This window comes from Eucyclogobius newberryi, unplaced genomic scaffold (genome assembly GCF_026437365.1).
Source record: "Eucyclogobius newberryi isolate DKJ021-1_F unplaced genomic scaffold, fEucNew1.0.hap1 SCAF_9, whole genome shotgun sequence".
NCBI classification, from domain to species: Eukaryota; Metazoa; Chordata; class Actinopteri; order Gobiiformes; family Gobiidae; genus Eucyclogobius; species Eucyclogobius newberryi.
This window is the reverse complement of record NW_027316532.1, coordinates 31,520,818-31,541,444: the sequence shown is the minus strand read 5'-3', so window position 1 is coordinate 31,541,444 and position 20,627 is coordinate 31,520,818. Positions and strand designations below refer to the sequence as shown.

At 38.6% G+C, this 20,627-nt stretch overlaps 3 protein-coding genes, 1 long non-coding RNA gene and 5 other non-coding genes across 17 annotated transcripts in view; all 9 read right to left on the bottom strand.

Annotated features, from left to right (window-relative positions):
• Positions 1-9: 9 nt before the first annotated feature.
• On the bottom strand, positions 10-3,827 carry calr (calreticulin). The gene is made up of 9 exons (XM_072438299.1): positions 3,573-3,827; positions 3,000-3,101; positions 2,580-2,783; positions 2,345-2,439; positions 1,980-2,189; positions 1,754-1,867; positions 1,499-1,642; positions 1,253-1,345; positions 10-991 (listed from the first exon to the last, which is right to left on the bottom strand). Exons 1-9 carry the CDS (start codon positions 3,664-3,666, stop codon positions 764-766), a joined length of 1,284 nt encoding a protein of 427 aa, XP_072294400.1. The 5' UTR covers positions 3,667-3,827; the 3' UTR covers positions 10-763.
• Positions 3,828-4,517: 690 nt separating this feature from the next.
• Positions 4,518-7,406, bottom strand: tor3a (torsin family 3, member A). The gene is made up of 6 exons (XM_072438858.1): positions 7,097-7,406; positions 6,508-6,630; positions 6,095-6,360; positions 5,626-5,801; positions 5,160-5,284; positions 4,518-5,090 (listed from the first exon to the last, which is right to left on the bottom strand). The coding sequence occupies exons 1-6, from the start codon at positions 7,257-7,259 to the stop codon at positions 4,843-4,845; spliced, it is 1,101 nt and encodes a 366-aa protein (XP_072294959.1). The 5' UTR covers positions 7,260-7,406; the 3' UTR covers positions 4,518-4,842.
• Positions 7,407-7,810: 404 nt separating this feature from the next.
• On the bottom strand, positions 7,811-10,819 carry LOC140354041 (uncharacterized). 6 transcript variants are annotated; one of them, XR_011925944.1, is made up of 12 exons: positions 10,793-10,819; positions 10,357-10,394; positions 10,141-10,192; positions 9,620-9,675; positions 9,423-9,446; positions 9,216-9,263; positions 9,010-9,043; positions 8,786-8,842; positions 8,437-8,556; positions 8,280-8,361; positions 8,070-8,096; positions 7,811-7,896 (listed from the first exon to the last, which is right to left on the bottom strand). It is a non-coding gene; the product is annotated as an uncharacterized lncRNA (long non-coding RNA). The 6 variants fall into 6 exon arrangements; XR_011925945.1 differs by having other exon boundaries at positions 8,280-8,373; positions 8,449-8,556; XR_011925946.1 differs by having other exon boundaries at positions 8,449-8,556.
• On the bottom strand, positions 7,963-8,031 carry LOC140354483 (small nucleolar RNA SNORD47). The gene has a single exon (XR_011925975.1). It is a non-coding gene; the product is annotated as a small nucleolar RNA SNORD47 (small nucleolar RNA).
• LOC140354485 (small nucleolar RNA snR60/Z15/Z230/Z193/J17) lies at positions 8,905-8,979 on the bottom strand. The gene has a single exon (XR_011925977.1). It is a non-coding gene; the product is annotated as a small nucleolar RNA snR60/Z15/Z230/Z193/J17 (small nucleolar RNA).
• Positions 9,108-9,182, bottom strand: LOC140354487 (small nucleolar RNA snR60/Z15/Z230/Z193/J17). The gene has a single exon (XR_011925978.1). It is a non-coding gene; the product is annotated as a small nucleolar RNA snR60/Z15/Z230/Z193/J17 (small nucleolar RNA).
• LOC140354484 (small nucleolar RNA snR60/Z15/Z230/Z193/J17) lies at positions 9,320-9,395 on the bottom strand. Its single transcript, XR_011925976.1, has one exon. It is a non-coding gene; the product is annotated as a small nucleolar RNA snR60/Z15/Z230/Z193/J17 (small nucleolar RNA).
• Positions 10,258-10,323, bottom strand: LOC140354488 (small nucleolar RNA SNORD75). The gene has a single exon (XR_011925979.1). It is a non-coding gene; the product is annotated as a small nucleolar RNA SNORD75 (small nucleolar RNA).
• Positions 10,820-11,948: 1,129 nt separating the features above from the next.
• osbpl9 (oxysterol binding protein-like 9) overlaps positions 11,949-20,627 on the bottom strand; it is a 19,902-nt gene continuing 11,223 nt past the window's right edge. For 3 of the 4 annotated variants that reach the window (XM_072439515.1, XM_072439519.1, XM_072439517.1), the window contains 18 exons: positions 19,823-19,852; positions 19,670-19,720; positions 19,114-19,152; positions 16,404-16,497; positions 15,942-16,040; positions 15,230-15,389; positions 15,013-15,125; positions 14,783-14,901; positions 14,613-14,698; positions 14,340-14,523; positions 14,178-14,262; positions 13,970-14,080; positions 13,830-13,893; positions 13,623-13,763; positions 13,467-13,545; positions 13,070-13,161; positions 12,856-12,991; positions 11,949-12,753 (listed from right to left, as the gene is read on the bottom strand). In XM_072439515.1, coding sequence (XP_072295616.1) covers positions 12,688-12,753; positions 12,856-12,991; positions 13,070-13,161; positions 13,467-13,545; positions 13,623-13,763; positions 13,830-13,893; positions 13,970-14,080; positions 14,178-14,262; positions 14,340-14,523; positions 14,613-14,698; positions 14,783-14,901; positions 15,013-15,125; positions 15,230-15,389; positions 15,942-16,040; positions 16,404-16,497; positions 19,114-19,152; positions 19,670-19,720; positions 19,823-19,852 — 1,749 coding nt within the window. In that variant the 3' untranslated portion in view covers positions 11,949-12,687. The remainder of the gene's footprint in view (positions 12,754-12,855; positions 12,992-13,069; positions 13,162-13,466; positions 13,546-13,622; positions 13,764-13,829; positions 13,894-13,969; positions 14,081-14,177; positions 14,263-14,339; positions 14,524-14,612; positions 14,699-14,782; positions 14,902-15,012; positions 15,126-15,229; positions 15,390-15,941; positions 16,041-16,403; positions 16,498-19,113; positions 19,153-19,669; positions 19,721-19,822; positions 19,853-20,627) is intronic. The other variant, XM_072439516.1, reaches the window with a different exon arrangement.

Sequence of the window (20,627 nt, the reverse complement as noted above, 5' to 3'; positions counted from 1 at the left end):
ACAAATAACCTCTTTCTGGTTGTTTATTGAGTGTTTTACACAGCAGTCTGAAATCACCCCACTTCAATTACTATCATTAGTACAAAATGTGGATTTACAAAAAATCTGTTATGCAAGCGCCAACAGTGATAAGATGAGGAAAAGAACTGAAGTAAATGGATGGAAGCTTTGCAGCTACTCGGGTGAACTTGCATTTAGTTTGAGTACAGAATTTTGAAACACACAATAATATAGAGTAAGGGTTGAATTAAAGTAGTGGTAACTAGACAGTACAAACAAACTAGCAAATAAATTCACCCTCAGTAACAATGTAGTACCACAGAACCCCAGAGAAAACAGTAGAAACAGCATGGCTTACAACAGTGCCACCATGCCAAGTGTCATTTTAAAACCAAAACAAACTAATTAGAGACAAACATGATAGAAAATGCAACACAAATATAAAACACTCAAAGCATGAGGTATAAAAAGACAAAAAAAACATTAAAAATGTGCATTTCACAAACTTTTCTTCTTTCACCAAAACATACAAAATAAATCTTATGAATTGGGATGGCTGAATTTTATAGCCATCCGTAAAATAATTATAATATCAATAATAACAAAAACAAATCATAATAATCTGCCCTTTTCAACAGTGCCCTGGCATTGTAAACAAATAAAAAAAATCCCACCCCACCCGGATCAGGGGTCCATCACAATTGTACCACCTGCCCCTGTAGAACACAGGCAGTTAGGTTCTCTCTGAAGTAGTGTCTACAGTTTATAATTCATCTTTGAGTGGAGAGTCTGTGCTGTCCTCCTCGTCCTCTTCCTCTCTCTCCTCTTCCTCTTCTTCTTCCTCCTCTTCTTCTTCTTCTTCCTCCTCTTCCTCCTTTTCCTCATCCTCTTCCACGGCGTCCTTTGACTCCTCACGCTTCTTCATGTCGTCCTCTTCACGAGTCTTCCTCTCATCCTCTTCCTGTTTTTCCTTCATTTTCTTCTCTGCATCCTGAGAACAAAACATGCCAATTCATGCATGTTTGACAAATTATTAAGTGAGAATATAGGATTTGATTTTTTGTGTGCATTTGTGTAAATGTTTTTAGGATTTGTGTGCTGCCGTGTCTTTCCCCCCAGGTCCCTCTTGATGTCTCAATGGATTCTTACCTGGTTAAATAAAAGTTAAAAAAGAAATCAAAATAAAAAAAAGATATGTGTATTTCAGTCATTTAACAATAGTAAAGCTGTGTATGTACAAGATTTAACTTACCCTTGTTTTATCCCATATCTCAATGCCCACTTCCTCTGCCAGTTTAGGATCATTAGAAATCAGAAAGTTGTCAAAGATGGTCCCAGACTTGACCTGCAAAACATTATCCATAAGCATAAAAATATATCATACTAATACATAACTAGTCAATCAATTATATACACTCGTAAATAACAACAGTACAGCAACAGCAAAAACAACAGCAACAGCAGATAAGATATGCATTATTTGATGATGATTTTATACCTGCCACAAGTCGAGTCCAATCACTCCAACGCTGTCATACTTGTAGATCTCAGGCTCAGCTGTGTACTCCGGGTTGTCAATCTCTGGGTGAATCCATTTCCCCTTGTATGCTGGGTTGTCAATCTCCCTGGGCTTCCACTCACCCTTAAAACAGCAACCAGAGACAAATTTGTTTATTCAAGTAACTTTTTCAGTTAAAAATCAATAAAATAATTCAAAACGGGTGTCTTAATCAATACAAGTTGTTGTGGTTACTTTATAATCAGGGTTGGTGACCATAGGTGGCTCCCATTCTCCGTCCATCTCATCGTCCCAGTCGTCAGGCTTTTTGGCATCTGGGTCAGGGATATTTTCAGGTTTGTCCCAATCCTGGTATATTTAACAAAATAGGTTATGTGACTTTATTATTTGAACAATGGATAGTAACCTGATTGAAAAAGAAACATCTGCACAAACTTAACGTTGCTCCAGATTTACTAACCTCGGGTTTCTTATCTTCAGGGTCAGGAATCTTTTCTTTGTCATCCCAGTCCTCAGGTTTCTTAGCATCAGGATCCTTGACCTTTTTAGGAGGCAGGAAGTCCCAGTCATCCTCAAGACTGCCAGACTCAACCTTCTTATTGTCAATTTTGACCTCATAGGTGTTGTCAGGGTTTACGATCAGTGTATAAAGGTGGGTGTATTCATCGTCCTGTGAGAAAAACAGCGGAACAATTAAAGCACTGTATTTTATCTTACGTTATCAACAAAAACATTTTCATTCAATCACTTAAAAACATATGATACATACATTAACAATAAACTTGAAGCAAACACAATGTTGAGTACTTGGTTTAAGTACATTACCTTACATCTGATATCTTTGTTAATGAGATGATTTTTCCCTTGGTAGTTGAATATGACATGCACTTTCTTTGTACCAGGACCACAAATGTCAGGGCCTGAGCAAATGGAATGAAACACAATAAAAAAAAGAATTAAACATTAACAAAAGAATATACAAAGAATCTTTTCAAACCATTACGGCACTTAACTACAAATTGTAGTTATTTAATGTGTCTGTAAATTGTTGACATCTTACCAAACATGATGTTGTAAACTGAGTCTCCATGCATTTCCTCCTGGTTAAGGCCAGAGGGGAACAGTTTGATGTAACCTCCACCACAGTCAATGCTCTGCTCGTGTTTCACAGTGAACTGAATGACAAGAGGCTGGCCCTTGTTGCTGAAATCGTCAAAACGTGATGACAAGGCATAAAACCGCGCATCCTGACTTGTCTGTAAACCTGTGGAATAAAAAAGTGGACTTTAGTCACTACAATGAAGATGCAAATGTGGTCTGTTATTGTCCTAATTACTAAGCAGTTCATTAGTTATTACTTTTAATGTGTGGATTAGTGATATGTGGTTGTCTTGTGAAAACTGGACATTTATGTTAGAGTTGAGAATGAGGCTTGCAGCTTTGAATGTAATATTGATATTATATATGTATATTATATCACCTTTGTCCTTTTCTGCATCACCATAAAATTTCCCTGCGGTCAGTACGAACTTCCCATAGTCATTCTTGTGCTTGGATTCCACCCAGCGACTCTTCCACGCATCTACAGAGCACAAAGGTTAAGTTAGACCCACAGTGATGAGGCACATGCTGCTGCTTCTCACGGGCTCAGGTGCTTTAGGTCGAGCTGCAGGCGCGAGACCTACATAGGATGGTTAAGACATCATGTTTTTGTGGGGGTTTCTTCTGGGTTTGACATAAGTGACCAGGGAGAGTAGGGGGATGGGGAGGCAGACACAGCATGAAGAGAGCTGAAGAGGACTCCCAAATAGATTAAAAAAAGAGAGAACCTCTGAGATGTGCAAATACTATGATTTTTGTGATCAATTTATATTTAAGATAAAAGCATAATTAGAAACATCTTAAAGGGTTCCATGTTTTAATCTGACAAAAAGATTAGTATAGACTGTGTCTAATTAGTCAAACCATCATTCCTACAACAATGCTTTATACGACAAAGATCAGATATTGCAAATGATGTAGAGCCGTAATGCATTTGGTGCAAAGGACTTACCCCCATCCTCAAATTGCTCTCGGAAATACACGGCAGATTCAGACAGCACAGATGAGGCCGACACGGCCAGCAAAATAAACGACAAGGTCGTCATCAGTGCAAACTCGAGTGCTCTGGTAACTCAAAAAAACACCCGTAACAAAACCCGGGTAGTTTTAATCACACTGCTGGAAAAGAAGAGGATGTTACCGGGAGCGGCTTTCTCTTACAGTAGAGATGCTCAGACACTGCTCCTGTCGGCTCAGAACAGATGTCTGATTCTGATTGGCTCTCCGTCCTCAAACGTTATCAGGAAGTGCAACGCATATTAACCAATCACGTACGAGTTTTGGAAATAGACACTTTTTAGGACCAATCACAGCAGAGCTGACCACCTGAGGGCGGGCTGTTAAGCAGTACCGTGATGGCTGTAAGAACAGTCTCGTAGTGGTCTGTATCTGGAATGTTTTCAAAGCTTAAACCTGAAGTTCGATTATTATTTTTGATTCACTCTTTACTTCATTCTTTCTAGCTCAGTATTTATCACAAAAGGATTATCAACTGTTTTTTATAAGCCTTAGAAGAAATAGAAACACATAACTGAACTGCAGAATCAGATGGAAACAAACTCAAAATAAAGGCAATGATTAGAAAAAATCTGTTGTACAACTTTATTTTATAGCATTAATAAAGGGTGACTTAATCTTTGTACAAAATTATACTGAATGACCTGAAAACTGACATGCAACATAAACTGTATGTGTGTATGGCATAAGAACATTTCCCTATGGGCACAGTCTCCATTTCCAAACAAAGTACAAACAATCAAAATACTTGACCAGGATTAAAAGCATCTAAATCCATGTTGGATTGTGACGTTTTCGGATGTATATCCTTCATACAGTTTTAGATACAGCAAATAGTTTATTTGCCATATATTTCACAGAGTAATTTCAATGTAATGTATTATAATATTTAGCTTAACAATGTAACAGCCATAATGTGACAATACAAATCAAAATTCTCAATCCAGAACCGTTCTGCGTTCTGCTCCATCTTTCTTTCTGACTAGGCCTACATGGGATATTCTCCTTTTCGTACGCTCATTATCGCGCAATGAATGTTTTCCTTCTTAACACACATGACTGTGTGTATCCCACACTTTGTAGATCCTGAAATGACACAACTTGTGCCATAGAGGTATTATAGAGGTTTAATGCACAACTCTAGAAGACAGACCTTCCTTAGACAGCAGGTAAGCTTCCTCTCGGCTTTTTAATACCGTCTTTTACTATGGTAGAAAAAAGTTAATACGCTGTGGTATGGACTTACAACCCTGCGCTGAAAAAAGTCTCTCCTCCTTTGGGACATATAACATGGCTTTAGCAACTTCATCCAGCGTGTCTTCATCTGCTTCAAGGCCTCGCGCTGCATAAGCGTCCCTGGCACAGAGCTTGATGTGGCGATACTCCAGAGGAAGGAATGGCACATAGAAATCTACTAAATGTCCAGACATTAGCTCGCTTTTGGCAAACCCACCTAAAAAGAAGACCATTAGTAATTGGTAATAAAGTAGGGATGTATTAGATGCGATTGACATTAACGTACCTTCAGATTCTATTGTTTCAGCTCGTAGCCGATGCTCCAGGTCTTCCATTCCAATGTCCTCTCGATTTTGTCCAGAGTGCCAAAAATCCAGGGCAACATCATTTATAGCTGCACCACCGATATTACTATGAGAACAACAGTGACATAAAGCGCTTTGAGTGCTTCGAAGGTGGAAAAGGGCATCAAAATTATATAAAAAATTTGACTTTTTTCCTATGGAGGTTTTGAAAAGTACTAAAAAGGACAGAATGGTAATTGACAGTTGCAATATTTGGATGGAAAGTAAATATAGTAGGGATGGGCGACATATCGGTTCCAGTATAAAGCTTTTTATTAAGTGAAAATCAAATTTGTAATTGTGTACGTGTTACTATAGATTTTAAAATCCGGATATTGGTATAATATAAATAACAGAAACTGCATTTTTTCAACTATAGGGAGGAGTACTTTTAAAAGACAAACCAACCTAAGAAAGAGGAAGATCGCCCTGCGGTAGCTCACACCATCCACATTGTCATAATGATCCAAAAAGGGTTTAATGGCATCAATCAATCCAGGATGGAGTTTCTCTGCTTCATCAAAGATAAACAAAGTCTGAGGGCAGCGTAGGACCATATCTCTTATCGCCTCTCGGAGTTGGCTCTAGAAAGAAAGTGGCAGAAAATGGACTGTTAGCATTGTTTCATTGATGCCAGCGTTTATCTTATCAGTTTAGAGGTTATACCACAGTAGAACCTTTAAAGTCTGGTCTTAATTGTGTAATACAATTGTCAATACTGATGAAATCTAAACACATTGGGACAATAACCTTTTACCCAAATTTAAACACATTGTAAACCAATTACCAAATCCAGAATAAACATACATTAGGGAGGCAGGAGTTCACGAGCAGCGTGATCCTGGCTCAGGGAGGGTTTTTGCTCGCCAAGTCCTACCTTGTACGTGTCCACGAGCCTGGCATGGGGGAAGTGGAATGGGGCGATGAACAGTCTGACACACTCACTCTTCACCCCATCTCGGTACAGGTTGTCTGCAATCATTCTGGCCACATAGTTCTTGCCTGTACCAGACCAGCCGTGGAATGAAAGGGTCAGTGGCTTATTGGAGTCTGGATTGCTGATAAAGCCTTGGATGGCTTTGAGGACCACTGACTGGGCCAGATGCTGTCCATGGAGCTTGGTTTGAAGGTCCCTAGACAAACCTGTGTGATGAAAGGTTTGTTTAGAAAGCCAGAACAAAGTTATGAAATATGTGGTCAGAGGTGGGGTAGTACCAGTAACAGTTTACTCCTCAGAGTGGTTTTCACAAATCCAACATTTATTTCTACTTGTCGTTAAGAGGGTCATACCTGTTACATTATTAGTTATCCTGCAGTCACCAGATTCACAGCACTGCCCCAAGCTACAATACCATTGATGCAGCAGGTTGCTGTAGTCCTGAGACACACTTGTCCACAGGTCCCTGGTTGGAACTGTGAAAAAATGCATTATATAAACCATAGTAATGTTGAAAAAAAAGTATTTTCAGTGGGACAGTGTAGTGTTTTCCACAGGTTTATACAGAGACTATGGTGGTGATTTATTAGTTTCTAAGAGTATATAAAGATAGATGCCATTTGACAAATAAAACATTGCGAAAGCCTCACAATTAACTCTGTCTATGAGTGTTAACAGTCAAATCTATCCAGTGCAATAAAAAGAGCAAATCCCTTCAACTACACAGATTTTAGTGTAGAAAATTGTATCAGTGGGAAAAAGATTTTTTTGCACGCACCCCAGATTTAATATCAATTAGACTTATCAATAAAAGCATGAAGAATGGGTTGTTCAGTTTTGTAGAATGGGGGGCACAATGGCAAACACATTTAGCTTTACATCTTACAGTGCAAACGTATTCATCCTGTACGTCAGTGTCTTCTGTACAGCCAATGGTCTTACCTTGCTCTGTAGCATCTTGATTCGGCTGACACTCCCCCTCCCATATATTGCAATAAAAGTAATTAAAATAATACGTGGAAACATTAGAAATGCTATCAAAATTGAACACGTCGGCATTTACAGTCCGAACACCGACCAAATGCAGCAGGAGTACCACATTCATGAGCGCAGATGGTCCGGCACGTCCCGATGCTAAACACTGCGTCCTGAAGCGTCCCAGTCATTTAATATCAGCCCAGGCCATTGGGCACTTCCCACTTTCATGTGTACTTAATGTAAAAGATTATCCAAGACACACTCGATAGCTACGGAAAAAAAAAAGGGTTACGTTTCGCATTGATGCCTACGTCACTTCCGGTAGCGTAGCAACCACTTTGACTTGGCATTCCAGAGGCTTTAGTATGAAGACCAAGGAACCGGTCTCAGCATTAGGGTTTAAGTCTGAGGAATAAAGTCTGGCGGTAATGCAACAATTGGATGTCAACCGCCATAAAACGCCTTAACCAAATAAGACAGGCTTAATGAAATGGCATATGGGCAGATAAAGGCTTCTCCGAACTTTTAGTCCAGTGCTACACAAGTGAGCGAACTGGTAAGACTAAATTTTTTTATAGCCTGTTAGAACTTTAAATCAGGAAATGTTGCCATTTATCTTTACTTGGACTGGTCAATAAGGTGCAACATAGTATATAGTGCAATAAAATACATACAAAATTAGAATTTATAACACTTTATTCACAAATTCAAAAGCACTTTCTAGCTCAATGTAGCTTCCACTTTCCAGGACAGGCATTTACCATCTGTGGAATAAAGAACACATTTTAGAAGATCGAAACGTAGCCATAATTATATTTAAAACAGCATGGGACCTCAGACAATATGGAACGGTGTATAATCAGCACAATTCATTTGGCAGAATCTTAGCATCACTGGCCAAAGATAAGCAACCTGCATTTAAAGCTTGAAAACTTACCAGGGCCCATGATGTACTCAGCAACTCCTGTAAAATAATTTTAGTTAGTATGGTACATGAAATGTTCAAAGCAGACAGCAATGAAAAACGATGGGTTGCTCAGTGAGTAAACATGTCCACATTAGTGTTCAGGTCAGACATTTGTCATGCATCACTGAACCCACTATCTTGCACTAAATTACAAGGGTTCACAAAAGCCCAAAGACTCACCCTTTAAAAACTAAAGAGGGCCTTTGCAGCACGACAATAGGAGTCATGTTTGGAGCTGACCAGGGACCAGTTTCTTCCAGCACTGCAAAACAAACTATTTACACAGAGGACAAAATAATAATAGTTTCCATTGCCTCTTAAAGTGATCAGAACTAACTTGTCTCCTCACCCAGATCAGCGACCTGATTCGTCATCATGTCACAATTTAGAATAAAATAAGGGGCATATGATTTTTACCATATTGAAGTTTGAATGATAATAGCTGCATTGTCCAAGGCTGGAAGGCAAAAACAAAGACAGTACTTTAGTTTTAACATGTACATTTTAAGTTTTTACTAGTCAAATGACGACCAAGTCAGCTAGAGCTAAAAACACTCCATTGTGGTGTCAGTCTTTATTTGTAGGTCATCACAAGGTCAGACAGGATCTTAAATCCTCAAAATGCCTCAAACCCAGTTCAGGCATTTAAAATAACCTGGGATAGAAGAAAAGAGTTAAGCACTGACCCGTGTTCAAACTTCAGGGCAAGCCAAGATCACCATTTAATGAGCTTGAGGTGGAACCTGTGGATAACATTAGCACATTTCAGAACAATCAGAACTAACTAACTAAACAAAAATTGCAGTTAATGCATCAGATAGGAGCGAAAGATTGTTCTTCACAGAAAGTCCGTTGAACTATGCGATCATCATTGCATCAACTGATTGTGGGGAAAACTTAGTAAACCTACCCCATCAAGAACTAGTTGAGCCAAGACAGCAGTGCTATGGGAAAAAAAAAACATCTTTAAACACTTTTCTACAAGTCCCATCAGTGGAACAATCAAAAGCAACACTTCAGATAGGAGCGAAAGATTGTTCATCACAGAAAGTCTGCTGAACTATGCGATCATCATTGTATCCGTTTAATAAGAGTTAAAAACAAAATTGAAAATACCTCACGCCAGACTTTGACTCAAGAGTAGCCTGCCACAAGATGTAGGCCCTGGAAACAAAAAAGGTTAAACTAGAGTCTAAGGCTTGAGTCACAAGTGAGTGAAGTAGTTGCATCAGATAGGAGCGAAAGATTGTTCTTCACAGAGAGTCTGCTGAACTATGCGATCATCACTTGCAACATTACTCGTTTTATGATGCCCAAGCTTACCATGTGTGAAATGACGCCTTTAACCTGTAAGAGAAAGTGGGATTAATCAGTAAATGCCTCGAAGCAATAATTTCTTAATTTACAAGTTGCCAGATCAGATATAAAATCCTCTTTCATATATTTTCAGAGAGATTCCCAATGATAAAAATCATCATATTTCAGCACAATTAGTTTATAGAGACATGCAGTCTGCTTGCCTTGTGGTTCATCATATCCATTAGATATTAGAGAATCTTCATCCAGCCCCAGGCACCTGAAACAAAAAGGACTAATTAACAATGCACTAAATGGTTTAATTTTAGTGACGCCGTAGAAGCCTCAGATTTGACAATGGTGGTTGTCAGTTTCGTCATCCAGTAGTCAAGAGTAGCAAATGGGGTCATCAGCGGCACCCAATAAACTAATGACTGTTCAGTGCAAGAGGGGAGGTCTATGAGACAGGTTGTCTTTCCATTTATGACCTAGACAGACAGTCAATTTGTAGAATTACTTCAACAGAACAGAAGGTTGTATGGCAGTTTTATAATTGCTAGGCAGGTCATATTGTTGCCAGGTAGATTATAAACTTTACCAAAACTGGTAAAGAAAGGCAAATGTTTAGTAAGAATTGAGTAGATTAAAATGTACTCGTTTAAGTCAACTTCAGCCCTTCAATACCCAGAGCCTCCACACTTGTAAAGCACCAGTCGTGAGAATCTGTCCCAAAGTAGTAAATTACCAGTGTGAGGTTCTGTCCATCCGGCACTGCTGCATCTGACGACATTTGTAACCTAGGGAAAAACACTCAACATTAATCTCAACTCTAATAAGAAATATAGTATACTTGTGCGAGTCATGTCTCAGTGGGTAAATTTGTCAGAAATCTCTTCTGTCCACTACTCTTAAACATACATCATTGACAGAAACACAGGACACGGCTGCAAAAGGCACCCACCTACAGCCGGGCGGAGTGTGTCCAGTCCCCGCTTCAGCCTAGGAAAAGAGACGATACTATTAGAACAGTTTATACATTACTGAACCGCAACCCTATCATGGAACTCGTGTGTCAGATATCATATCATCAAGTTTAACTCAGATGTCCCTATGAAATTTCATCATCAACACGAGCGTCGTTCAGAATGCTTTTAACTAACAAAGCGAGAGAAAAGTAAGTTTAGGCCATGTAGTGTAAAACTAGCAAAGAATGCTAGTAGTTAGCCACACGTGGCGCTGGGCCTGGTGTTAACCCACACCCCAGCTGCACTCAAAAGTAGGATTTTAGTCAGCTCTTTAGTATGGAAACTAAATAAAGTTTAGAGACTTAGTGACAAAAGGACCAGCAAATGTTACAAAAATACTTTTTTTTTTTTCTAAATAGTGTGTACAGTTACCTTCATGTTGCTCTGCAGGGACAAGGGTGAATGAGGCAGAAGCAACTGCGCACAGCGTATTTATACTGTCGTCGCGCACTGGCTTGTGGGAAATGTGTTATCAGCGCCCCCTGTGGACAGCCAAAGTAGTACATATATGAAATATATTGTATAGTCTAATATTTTCTGGCATAACATAAGATAAGATAAGATAATCCTTTATTGTCCACACATGTGCAATTACTGTCGTGATCACATGCAATGGTATTTATGTATTTATTTATTTATTTGTCTATGGGAGTTTTTATTTATTTATAGGAGATCTTCTACTGAAAGTGTTTCTCAGACTTCCTATAAGTGATCTGTTCTTCTGTATCTACCTCTGTATCTTCCTGCGTTGCACCAATGAAATTTCCCCATGTGGGACAATAAAGGAATATCTTATCTTATCTTATGGGGAAATTTCGGCATAGCCACTAATGCAAAGGGCTTGTTGTGGGATCACTCAAACTCAAACTTTTAATCCTGAGATGGAGATTTATTGAAAAGGAATGCATATAAACATGGAAACAAATCACTTAAAAAAATAACCTAATTTATTCAAGTAAGTTATTCATTAATAACTCAAATAATTTGGGGATTCATCTCAATAAAAAGGGTAAACTGAAATATAGAATTAGAAATGTCCACTTTTCCACCATTTTTGAAGCGGTGATATCCAAAAAAAAAATGATTCAAGACTACCACATAATTGCTATTGTGTTGAAAATTATTTATTATTGTTTCTCATCCACATACAATTGCATTTGTATTGAAAGATGTAGTTGTATAAAAGAATGAATAATGGATCAACTGAGTATTGCTATAACTAATATGTTGAGCAATGCTGTAGAATGTGGTTTAATAGGTCGAGCTGCACTTTTAAAACACCACAGTGCTTCAGAAGACGTCAGTTTTCAAGACTGTTGAGGATTGTGGGGACACAAGGACATTTACACATGTCCTGGGCCTGTTTACAGCCAAATTATTGACAGAAAGATGTACTACCTTCCTTACGGTCTTTGGATTGGCCTTTAAGGTTCAGTATTAGAGTCTACTCTAGAGATTTTTGGAATAGTTGACACAATGTAAATAATATTTACATTGCATCTACCCCTCCATATCAGCAAGCTCTAGCTTTGGAATCAACACAAAGTTTTTAATATAGTGTAAAGGCAAAGATTCATCAAAATGGAAACACAACATGAAAAACTGGAATGATTTATAAAGATGCAAAGCCACATCGATGTCATCAATTATGTTACACTTCTGCCAAAAAGCAATGAAAATAAAAATTATATATATTTATATTATATATATCCATCAATAGTTATCTGTATAACAACAGTTGTAACTGGTTGCAGGCAAGTAGAGACATTCTCCAGGCCTTTAAGATTAAATCAGTTCCAACGTTATAAGGCCATCAGACATTTTGAGGGACCAGCAGCTTTCTCCCCAGTCCAGATTCCCTGAGATGTAGATCACGGATTTAATAAGGTTTATTCCATCTGAATATAACACACCACTCTCTCCCGCCTCTTAAAAAGTGCAGGAAAACAGGAGTTGCCGGTTCATCCCACAAAGCAGATGGGGGCTGTGAAGTTGAAGAGTTGTTCTGTTGCTCCATCTCGGCTGCGGTCAGATGTTCACAGGTCACTCTGATGGTGGACTGAGATCGCCCAATGAGGCTTATTACTAATATAAGGTTGCATCCATGTCATTCACCTCCATAACGTTTCACAGTCAAATGCAAAACTGTATACATTTTATCGTCAGTTTTGTCCAAGGCTTTCAAAACAATAGTGTTTTTAAGAGTTCTTATGAAGACTCTGCTATATGTGCATCAATGTAAGCATATGTAGAAGTCTTTAATGCCTCTAATCGGTTATTCTCTTTAGTAGAGGCTCATCGTAGACCCAGCACTCTCCATCTTCATGGAATAACTAAACACAATAATCACAGGTTTATAGGAAACACACATTACAAATACACCAATCCTAAACATAGCAAATGCTCTTTTTTCCTGATATATTTAGCAGACTTACCCTGGTTTCCCATTGCTGCTCATTCTCTTTTCGTTCTCTGGCTTCTGCTCTCTGTTTCTCCTCCAAATTATGTTTAGCTTCTGTTGCTGCATCAATGTCTTTCAGTTTCAAGTTTTGAGTCACATCTTTCCACAGTCTGACAAAGATTAAGATATAATACAATTGTCTTAACTGAAAATACAACAATGAGTGGGGAATATTTAAAATGACTCACTTTCTTGATTCATGTTCAACCTGGTCTTCGAGCTTTCTCACTTTTTTCTTGATTAAACCCATCTTTTTGGTGTCAATAAAAATGGTGTTCTCCTTTAAAAATAAAATAATCTGGTTAGACACATTGTATACATCATCTCCATGGAGATGTGACCCCACCAGGCCAAGTTACAGGTCGACTCTGTGGAGAGGTGTGCAGTTCCGTAAGAATGCAGGTTTTCAAGGTATTTTTTACCAATAAAAATAGCTGTCAATACATTATTGCCCAGTAGATTTATTAAAAATCTCATACAGTGGATCATTCCATAAAGAAAGCAACAATGTCTCCATAGAGACAAGCAAGTGATAGGCATAATCAGAAAAGTTTGAGTCCTACTTTGAGCAGACAAAGTACTTACTCCAGTCGCCCACTTGGCATACATGACTCCATTCCATTCCCCTTCAATGGAACAGAAAGACTTCTTATCATTTGGTGCACTGCAGACAGACAGTGTGTTATAATCTCATCTATACATTTGTATTTTTATGTTATGTTCTATAATTCTACCACTTACAAGATCTCAGCAGTGATCCTGTGCTTTTTGCCTCCATAAAATGGCTTTGTGTGAAATACAATATTGGCACTGTATCCTGACTTGGAGCATGAGATGTTGCACTCTCCACCTAGCTCCACCCAAGGCACAGTCAGGATTGATCTGGACACAAATGTTACTTTAGTCAAGGTGTTAAAAAAACACTCAAATTTAGCGTAACTTACACACCTGCCATATCCATTTGGAAAAGTAAGAATGTAATGCTCATCGTGCTCCAAACAGGACACACAACCTAGAGTCATAAAACAATTGCAATTAGAACCTCTCCTGCAGAACTAAATATAATGTTGATGTAACATGTTAAATACCTTGACCAATATTGTGAACACCAATGGACATGCCAAGGAATTTTGATTTGGTCCAGATGTGAGCGTTGAACTGGATTTGCCTATTTAAACACTCTGCATAAAAAGCAGAAACTGGCAGAAAGGGAAAAATAGATATTAGTGTACTTCAACCTATCAACAGTAAATAAGAACTCAGATGATCACTTCAACAACACAGAGGATCACTCACTAGGAGGATGATGAGAGACCTGCTCCGCTACAAAACACACACTGTTAGAGGAGGCCCATGGGACGGGCCCATCAGAGACAGGCTCCTGCAAACAAGAAGGGAATTAATTTACCAGGCGACTAAATAATTAGAACGCAAAGCATGGGTTTAATTTTTTCTTACCATTTGTGTGGAAATGTCTTTTGTCGTCTCATTTGGCAGATCCCAGTGACAGAAGAAGACCTCTCCTAAAATTGGATTGTATGGTTTTTTGGCCACTGAGCCTTTCCTTCCTGCGTGGAACGCTGACATGTACCATTTTACCACTTGGACCATGCGCTCTTTGGGTTCCGGCTGCTCAGCAATACTTAAACCAATACAAATATATTTATTTAGTATTTTATGTATTTTCGTATTTATATTATTGATAAATATATCATGATTTAATGATCTTACCTTACAAACAAGTCCGGATGTGCAAAAAAGTCTGCATACATTTCTAATAAAGATCTCTTTTCTAGAATAAAGGTAGGCAGGACCACCTTTTAAAAAGAAACAGCAAATATGAGTGCTTTGCAGATGACAGTTTCAACCTAATGGCTTTGGCATCGCTTCAGACCAGTTACCTTTGTGAGGTCCATGCCCAGTCGAACTTGAGAAAGCAAGTGCATAATAACACTCTTGTGCTCCTCCACAGACTCTCTCTCACCGTCATCATCTCGATCATCATGACTATCAAACTGGTCTGAAGACGCACAAAATAAACAGCTTTAAAAGGCTATTCAAGCTGAACAGACAAGGTAATTAGGAACAACAGTATCATGGCTGTAAAGAGGTTTGTTAAGTGCTCATTAACCTGCATCCGTGGTGCCATTGGACATTGACGAGTTGAGGGAATCTGTGGTGTTGGGTCGCTTTAATGTTGTGTCTTCATTAGTATTGGGAGAAGACGCTTGAGGCCCTGAGGGGCTGGGGACAAAAACAAGTACAAGGAAAACAAGTTAAAGACCGTCTTAAGGTGAAGAGTCATTTATTCAGTGATTCTGCAGTACGTTTTTCAAAGTTTCACTTACTCTACGCAATGTTTTGGCGACGTGGTGCTCTGATTAAACTCGTCAGCATCATAAAACTCATCTTCACTGGAGGAATAGGAGAAGTCTGGCACAGAATGCGAGGGCAAAGGGATGTGAGCTGGGGAGGTAAGACCACTGCTTGGGACTGACGGGCCACTCCCTGAACAATCACACACACATAGTTTTTGATAAATAATCAAAATACATTCATACAGATTATAAACCTTTGGTGGATGAAAATAAATACTATGGTGTTTAAGTGCACATTTAGTGTGACTAGGCACAAAAGCATTAAACTGTCACAGTGATGGCCTCTTCTGCAGAACATATTGACTGTATACTTGAGAGTGCTGCAGGCCTCTATGTGCAAAGGGCAGCATTTTTATCCTGCTGAATCAGCACAGAGAAAGGAACGGGCCGGGCCTTAAGTCACTCAGCTTTCATTTGCTTTTAAACTGAGCTTTGTAATTCATTTTGTAAATAAAAAATAAATGTTGCACTTTAGACAGTAAAAGGCATTACCTTTGCAGTGGGTTATACAATTTGTAAAGATATTAGAATACAGAATATGTGGAACGCTCAAAGAACCCTCGTTTAACTTTGTTTATACAATATTGTTTAACAGACTCAAAATCTTAAACAGAAAAGAGTTGACAATGATCCATAATATTTTCAGAAAATTGGTTTAAAGATAAAAATAAGGAGTTTTAACCTGTGCTGTTAGGTGTAGGTGTCTGCAAACTGCCCATCACTGTAACGGGTCCAACAGGTAACGTTGAGGGTCGTTGGTCTGATTTACACACCTGAGCATCTTGAGCATAAAGGAAAAGTGTGTAAGTAAGCACTGAAGCCGCAAAACAGGTCAGTTCCATTAAACGCACAGCAGGACGAAACGATGAGTCAGACAGGGCTGTTCCTGACACAGACAGCAGACCCTAATCTTCACCACGGCTGTATATTATTAGCCTATGGTCCAGTTTTACATATGATCAGGTGAGACTGTAAATCATAGTCATCTGCTTTCCTTGTATTCATGTAAAAAGATATTCATTTCGACTGATAGAAAGATGACTCACTAATATACTGTATTACATAAATGTACATTGCAAAGTTTAAACACAAGAGGGAGCTACTGCTGCCTTTCAAGGCATTTTAAGTGAGCAAAGGAAGGTACCAGAGGGGAGTGTCGCCTGTGTTGGCATCGTGGTGTTGACTATAGGGGCGTCCAGAAGTGGCTGATAGAGCCCATCCACAGGGTTGATGGTGCTCTAAGAGAAAAGAGAAAAAAATGACAGTGCTATTGATTAGTTACGTAAGCACACTATGAGCGCCTCTAAACCCAACCTGAACCACTACAATATATTTTCATTATAGATCAGCTTCCACAAGGACACTGAAATACAAAATGCACCACACAGTTGGGCCAGAAATTGTATTCCAGAAAAGAAAAGTAGATAAGAGGTAAATTCATATGACACTGCATCAATGACAGATTGTGGAGAGTTTCTTATATATTAAGAGGAACTTCCTGAACTCCAGTGGGCGACAGGCTAAATTGGAAACACAAGGATACTGTTCGACACTTGATTTCCCAGTAGACAACACTTGTAGGGACTGGTCTCTAGCCTTATGAGCCCATGTGCATTAACATTCACAGACTCACACTGGGTGGCCTTTAGGCACGGTATAATGAGATTTGTGGCACCAATGACCCAGAGAATGGGAAAGCAGCCAACAATACAAACTAAAGGAAAATCCATCGACCTCTTTGTCAACAACATGCCCCAGGGTTTTAGTCCCATCTGAAACTAGACAGTGTCAATATGATGCGTTTCCCTTTCCTCACCATGGCTTTGTAGGGGATAGTATTTTAAAAAATGTTTTGGGAGAGTGCTGCCTTATGTCACCAGAAGTAGGAAAAGACTAATGTCTGCTAACTTTTTGATTCTGTTAAAATAATCTGCAGCAGTTTTGATTATTCTAAGCTAAAAAGATCTACTGGTCATTTGAAGTTAAAAGAATGAATACCTTTCTTCATAGTTTTGGCCGGGGTGCGACTTATACTTATATTTATACTTATATACTCCGGAGCAACTTATATGTGATATTATTTGTTATTTTCACACTTGCAACCGCTTTTCATACTCCAGTGCAACTTATATGTTTTTTCTTCTCCATTATGCATTTTTTGGCACTTATACTCCGGTGCGACTTACAGTCCGGAAAATATGGTACATTTTCACAGGCGCTTAATCTTTGCCATGGACCCCAGCTGGAAGACTGAGGAACACACACTTTGTTTATGCTACGTTGTGTAAATTAGATGTGATAGCTCTGTCCCCAGCTTCATAGTGTAACATCATCTGTACCTTGAGTCCCATGAATTTAATCAGGCACAAAATTCCGTGTAAAACCTAATTTTCCAAGCATCTTCCAAACTGCTTCTCACGTTGATATCATATTTTCTCCCAATGCCACAATGAACACAGCCTCCTCAATTTGAGAATTTATTTAAGAGAAAAATGTCTTCATTTGTGTGTAGCTGCTCTGCCACAAGAAGCCATTTAGAGCCAACAGAGTAAAACTGTTAATGTTCCCACAATATATATGGAGGTTATCCACATGATCAATTCAATCTGATGGCAGTTTTATTATGCATCTACATGACACAGACTCCAAATTATAGCCTTTTGCAGAAACTATAATTATGAACAGGTCATACAGTGGAAATAGCAGAAGGTGAAAAAAATATGAATTAACAATAAACACAATCTTTTTTCATGCAGCAGGTATTGACAATGAAGGAGCAAACCAATCATGGCACAAGATATATCAGGATATACTACATAGATTTGAATTGTATATGATTGTTGTATAGAAAATAAAGCAAAGGGTTTGACAGAGTCAATCAAACACACTGCTAGACTTTCAAAGCAGGAAGCTGCACTCAGGGTACATACAGAGGCATTAGTGCTTTTCTAAGCCTAGAGGACATTATAAGCAACATAAAGCTTATAAAAGCACACATACAAAATGTGGAAAAAGTTAATGCACTGTAGTTAAATGTACATAGAGAGCTTAGACTGGAGCATAGATATACAGAATGCTGTAGGTAATGATGCTGGCATTAGGTCACAACCACTTTAGCTCCACAAGCTGTTCATTCAAGAGCTTTGGCGCCGTCACAAAGTGTCTTGAGCTTTTAAAGTGACACTTTGTGATACATACTAGAGAATGACGCAATCATGATGATTTGGCTGGAAATTATTCATTGGATTTATATTTCAGCTGTGTTTTACTACCCCTCTCTTTTTTTTCTTCTCCAAACGGTATAGCTTAAAACACACTTTGTAGACGTACAACCACAGTAGGTGGCGGTAAATGCACATTTTCAGTTGGCTGCCAACCGCCATTAAAAGTATCACAACAATATTTCAGTGGTGGAATGTCATACACGATGCAAGTTTCTGTTGTGCATTTAAAGTTGCTAATGTTTGTTACTCACTGAGTAAGATGCATCAACTGCCCGTTTTTCTATGCTCTGGGTTTGGATATTAGGGGGCTGTGAAATATTTACATTCTAATTACGGTATGAAAGACAATGCATCGTTAATCTCAGCATGCAAGGAACACAGCATGGTTAGTAAAGTTGGCAAGTTTATGACAAAGAAGAGGACAGTTCCCAACCAATTTAAGTAAAAAAAGGATGTTAATGAACAGAATAGTGCAGACCTGAGAAAAGAGAGCCTGTATAAAGCTTAATTTCTTTTTGTAGCATGCACTAAAGCTCTGATGCTGAGAGTAAGGACTAAGTTAAGCAGGAAAAGAAAGTTAGCAGTTTGTTTGATTACATTTTTGTGATGGACAGAGGTTGTCAAACTTACTATAAGTCCGTTTGCGTGTTGTTGATCGTTACTTTGGTCCTTGAAATTTTAAGAAGACAATGTTAGACTACCTGCGTAGTACTTTTCAAGATAAAAAAGATCAAAGCCCCTGGTGTAGAGCAAACTGAATATCAAGAAACTTTACTGTAATTATTGCCCATGAAACTGAGCTGTAAAGTTACCAGTTCTTCAGCATGCATTCATCCTGTCATCACATCACAGACTAACATTTAAGTAGGCAAATTACTAGGGTCAATTTTAATTAATATGTAGACACCCTTAATGGTCAATCAAGTTGTGCATTATTTAAGTGTTAAACAGAAAATGCACAGCGTGTCAGACCTTAGCAACAACAGGAAGGAGTCCCTAAGATGTTTTTTTCTCCCATGTGATGAAATGAGACCAGGACTACACCTGCATCAACCACAAAGCCTGCTGGCAGCAATAAGCAGGGAACTACCAAAGAAACACGCAGCGCTCAGGTCCCCAAGAACAAGGAATGTAGTGAAATGGAAGACCAACACAAAGGTGGAAACAACCTGCTCCGCTCCTTTACCTTGGCAATTTGCAGCAATACGATACAATGCTTGATGGATTCTACCATACTCTGAAACGGGAAGGCAGAAATACAGCACACCAGTTAAAACACACAAAACAAATTGACAAAAAAAAAGGTCATGTTTCGCTTTACTTATGAGATTTCACTTACACATGTAGTTTCCTTTAGATTTTCAATTTTCTGAGAACAAAAAAAGCAAGAAAGCGCAGTGTACTGTAACTGTTCATTTTAAAATACAATAAATAAAAATCTACATAAAGTTGGTATTCAAATTATAGCAACAACAAACAGTCATAGATAATCTGACCGCGTGTCTGTATAGCAGTCATTCCTAAGATCACTTCTGACTAATAAGGGCTGTGTAATTAAACAATTTTAATCAAATAGAGGAGCAATCATAAACTTTTCAAATACCGTATTTTCTGGACTATAAGTGGCACTTTTTTAATAGTTTTGGCCGGGGTGCGACTTATACTTATGTTTATATTTATACTTATACTCCGGAGCGACTTATATGTGATATTATTTGTTATTTTCACACTTGCAACCGCGTTTCATACTCCAGTGCGACTTATATATATGTTTGTTTCTTCTCTATTAGGCATTTTTTGGCTGGTGCGACTTATACTCCGGTGCGACTTATAGTCCGGAAAACACGGTAGTTAAAGATATGCTTGGGTCTTCTTAATCAAAGGTAAAACTATGCGGCTTGGAGCGGAGTTCAGCTTTTGGAGAAATAAATTGGTCTATTTTTTCTGTTAAATGTCCTTGAATAAATGTCTTGTTTTATGTTATCTTTTTAAGCAAGGAAAAGAAAACAGAATTGAAAATCATGATCGATCAATAAGAGGAAAAACATTCATATTTTTGCCATATTGCCCAGCCCTAATGTAACTTTATCCATTCCACGCCATTGTCCAGGCTCCGTGTTTTTAGCTGGAATGGCCGTAAACGG

Coding starts and splice junctions, on each gene's coding strand:
- calr (XM_072438299.1), bottom strand. CDS start 3,666: ATGACGACCTTGTCGTTTATTTTGCTGGCCGTGTCGGCCTCATCTGTG. Junction 3,102..3,572: donor AGAGCAATTTGAGGATGGGG/GTAAGTCCTTTG, acceptor TGTGCTCTGTAG/ATGCGTGGAAGAGTCGCTGG. Junction 1,643..1,753: donor TCACCAACCCTGATTATAAA/GTAACCACAACA, acceptor TGCTGTTTTAAG/GGTGAGTGGAAGCCCAGGGA.
- tor3a (XM_072438858.1), bottom strand. CDS start 7,259: ATGAATGTGGTACTCCTGCTGCATTTGGTCGGTGTTCGGACTGTAAAT. Junction 6,631..7,096: donor TCAAGATGCTACAGAGCAAG/GTAAGACCATTG, acceptor ATTTTTTCACAG/TTCCAACCAGGGACCTGTGG. Junction 5,802..6,094: donor GGCTCGTGGACACGTACAAG/GTAGGACTTGGC, acceptor CTTTCTTTCTAG/AGCCAACTCCGAGAGGCGAT.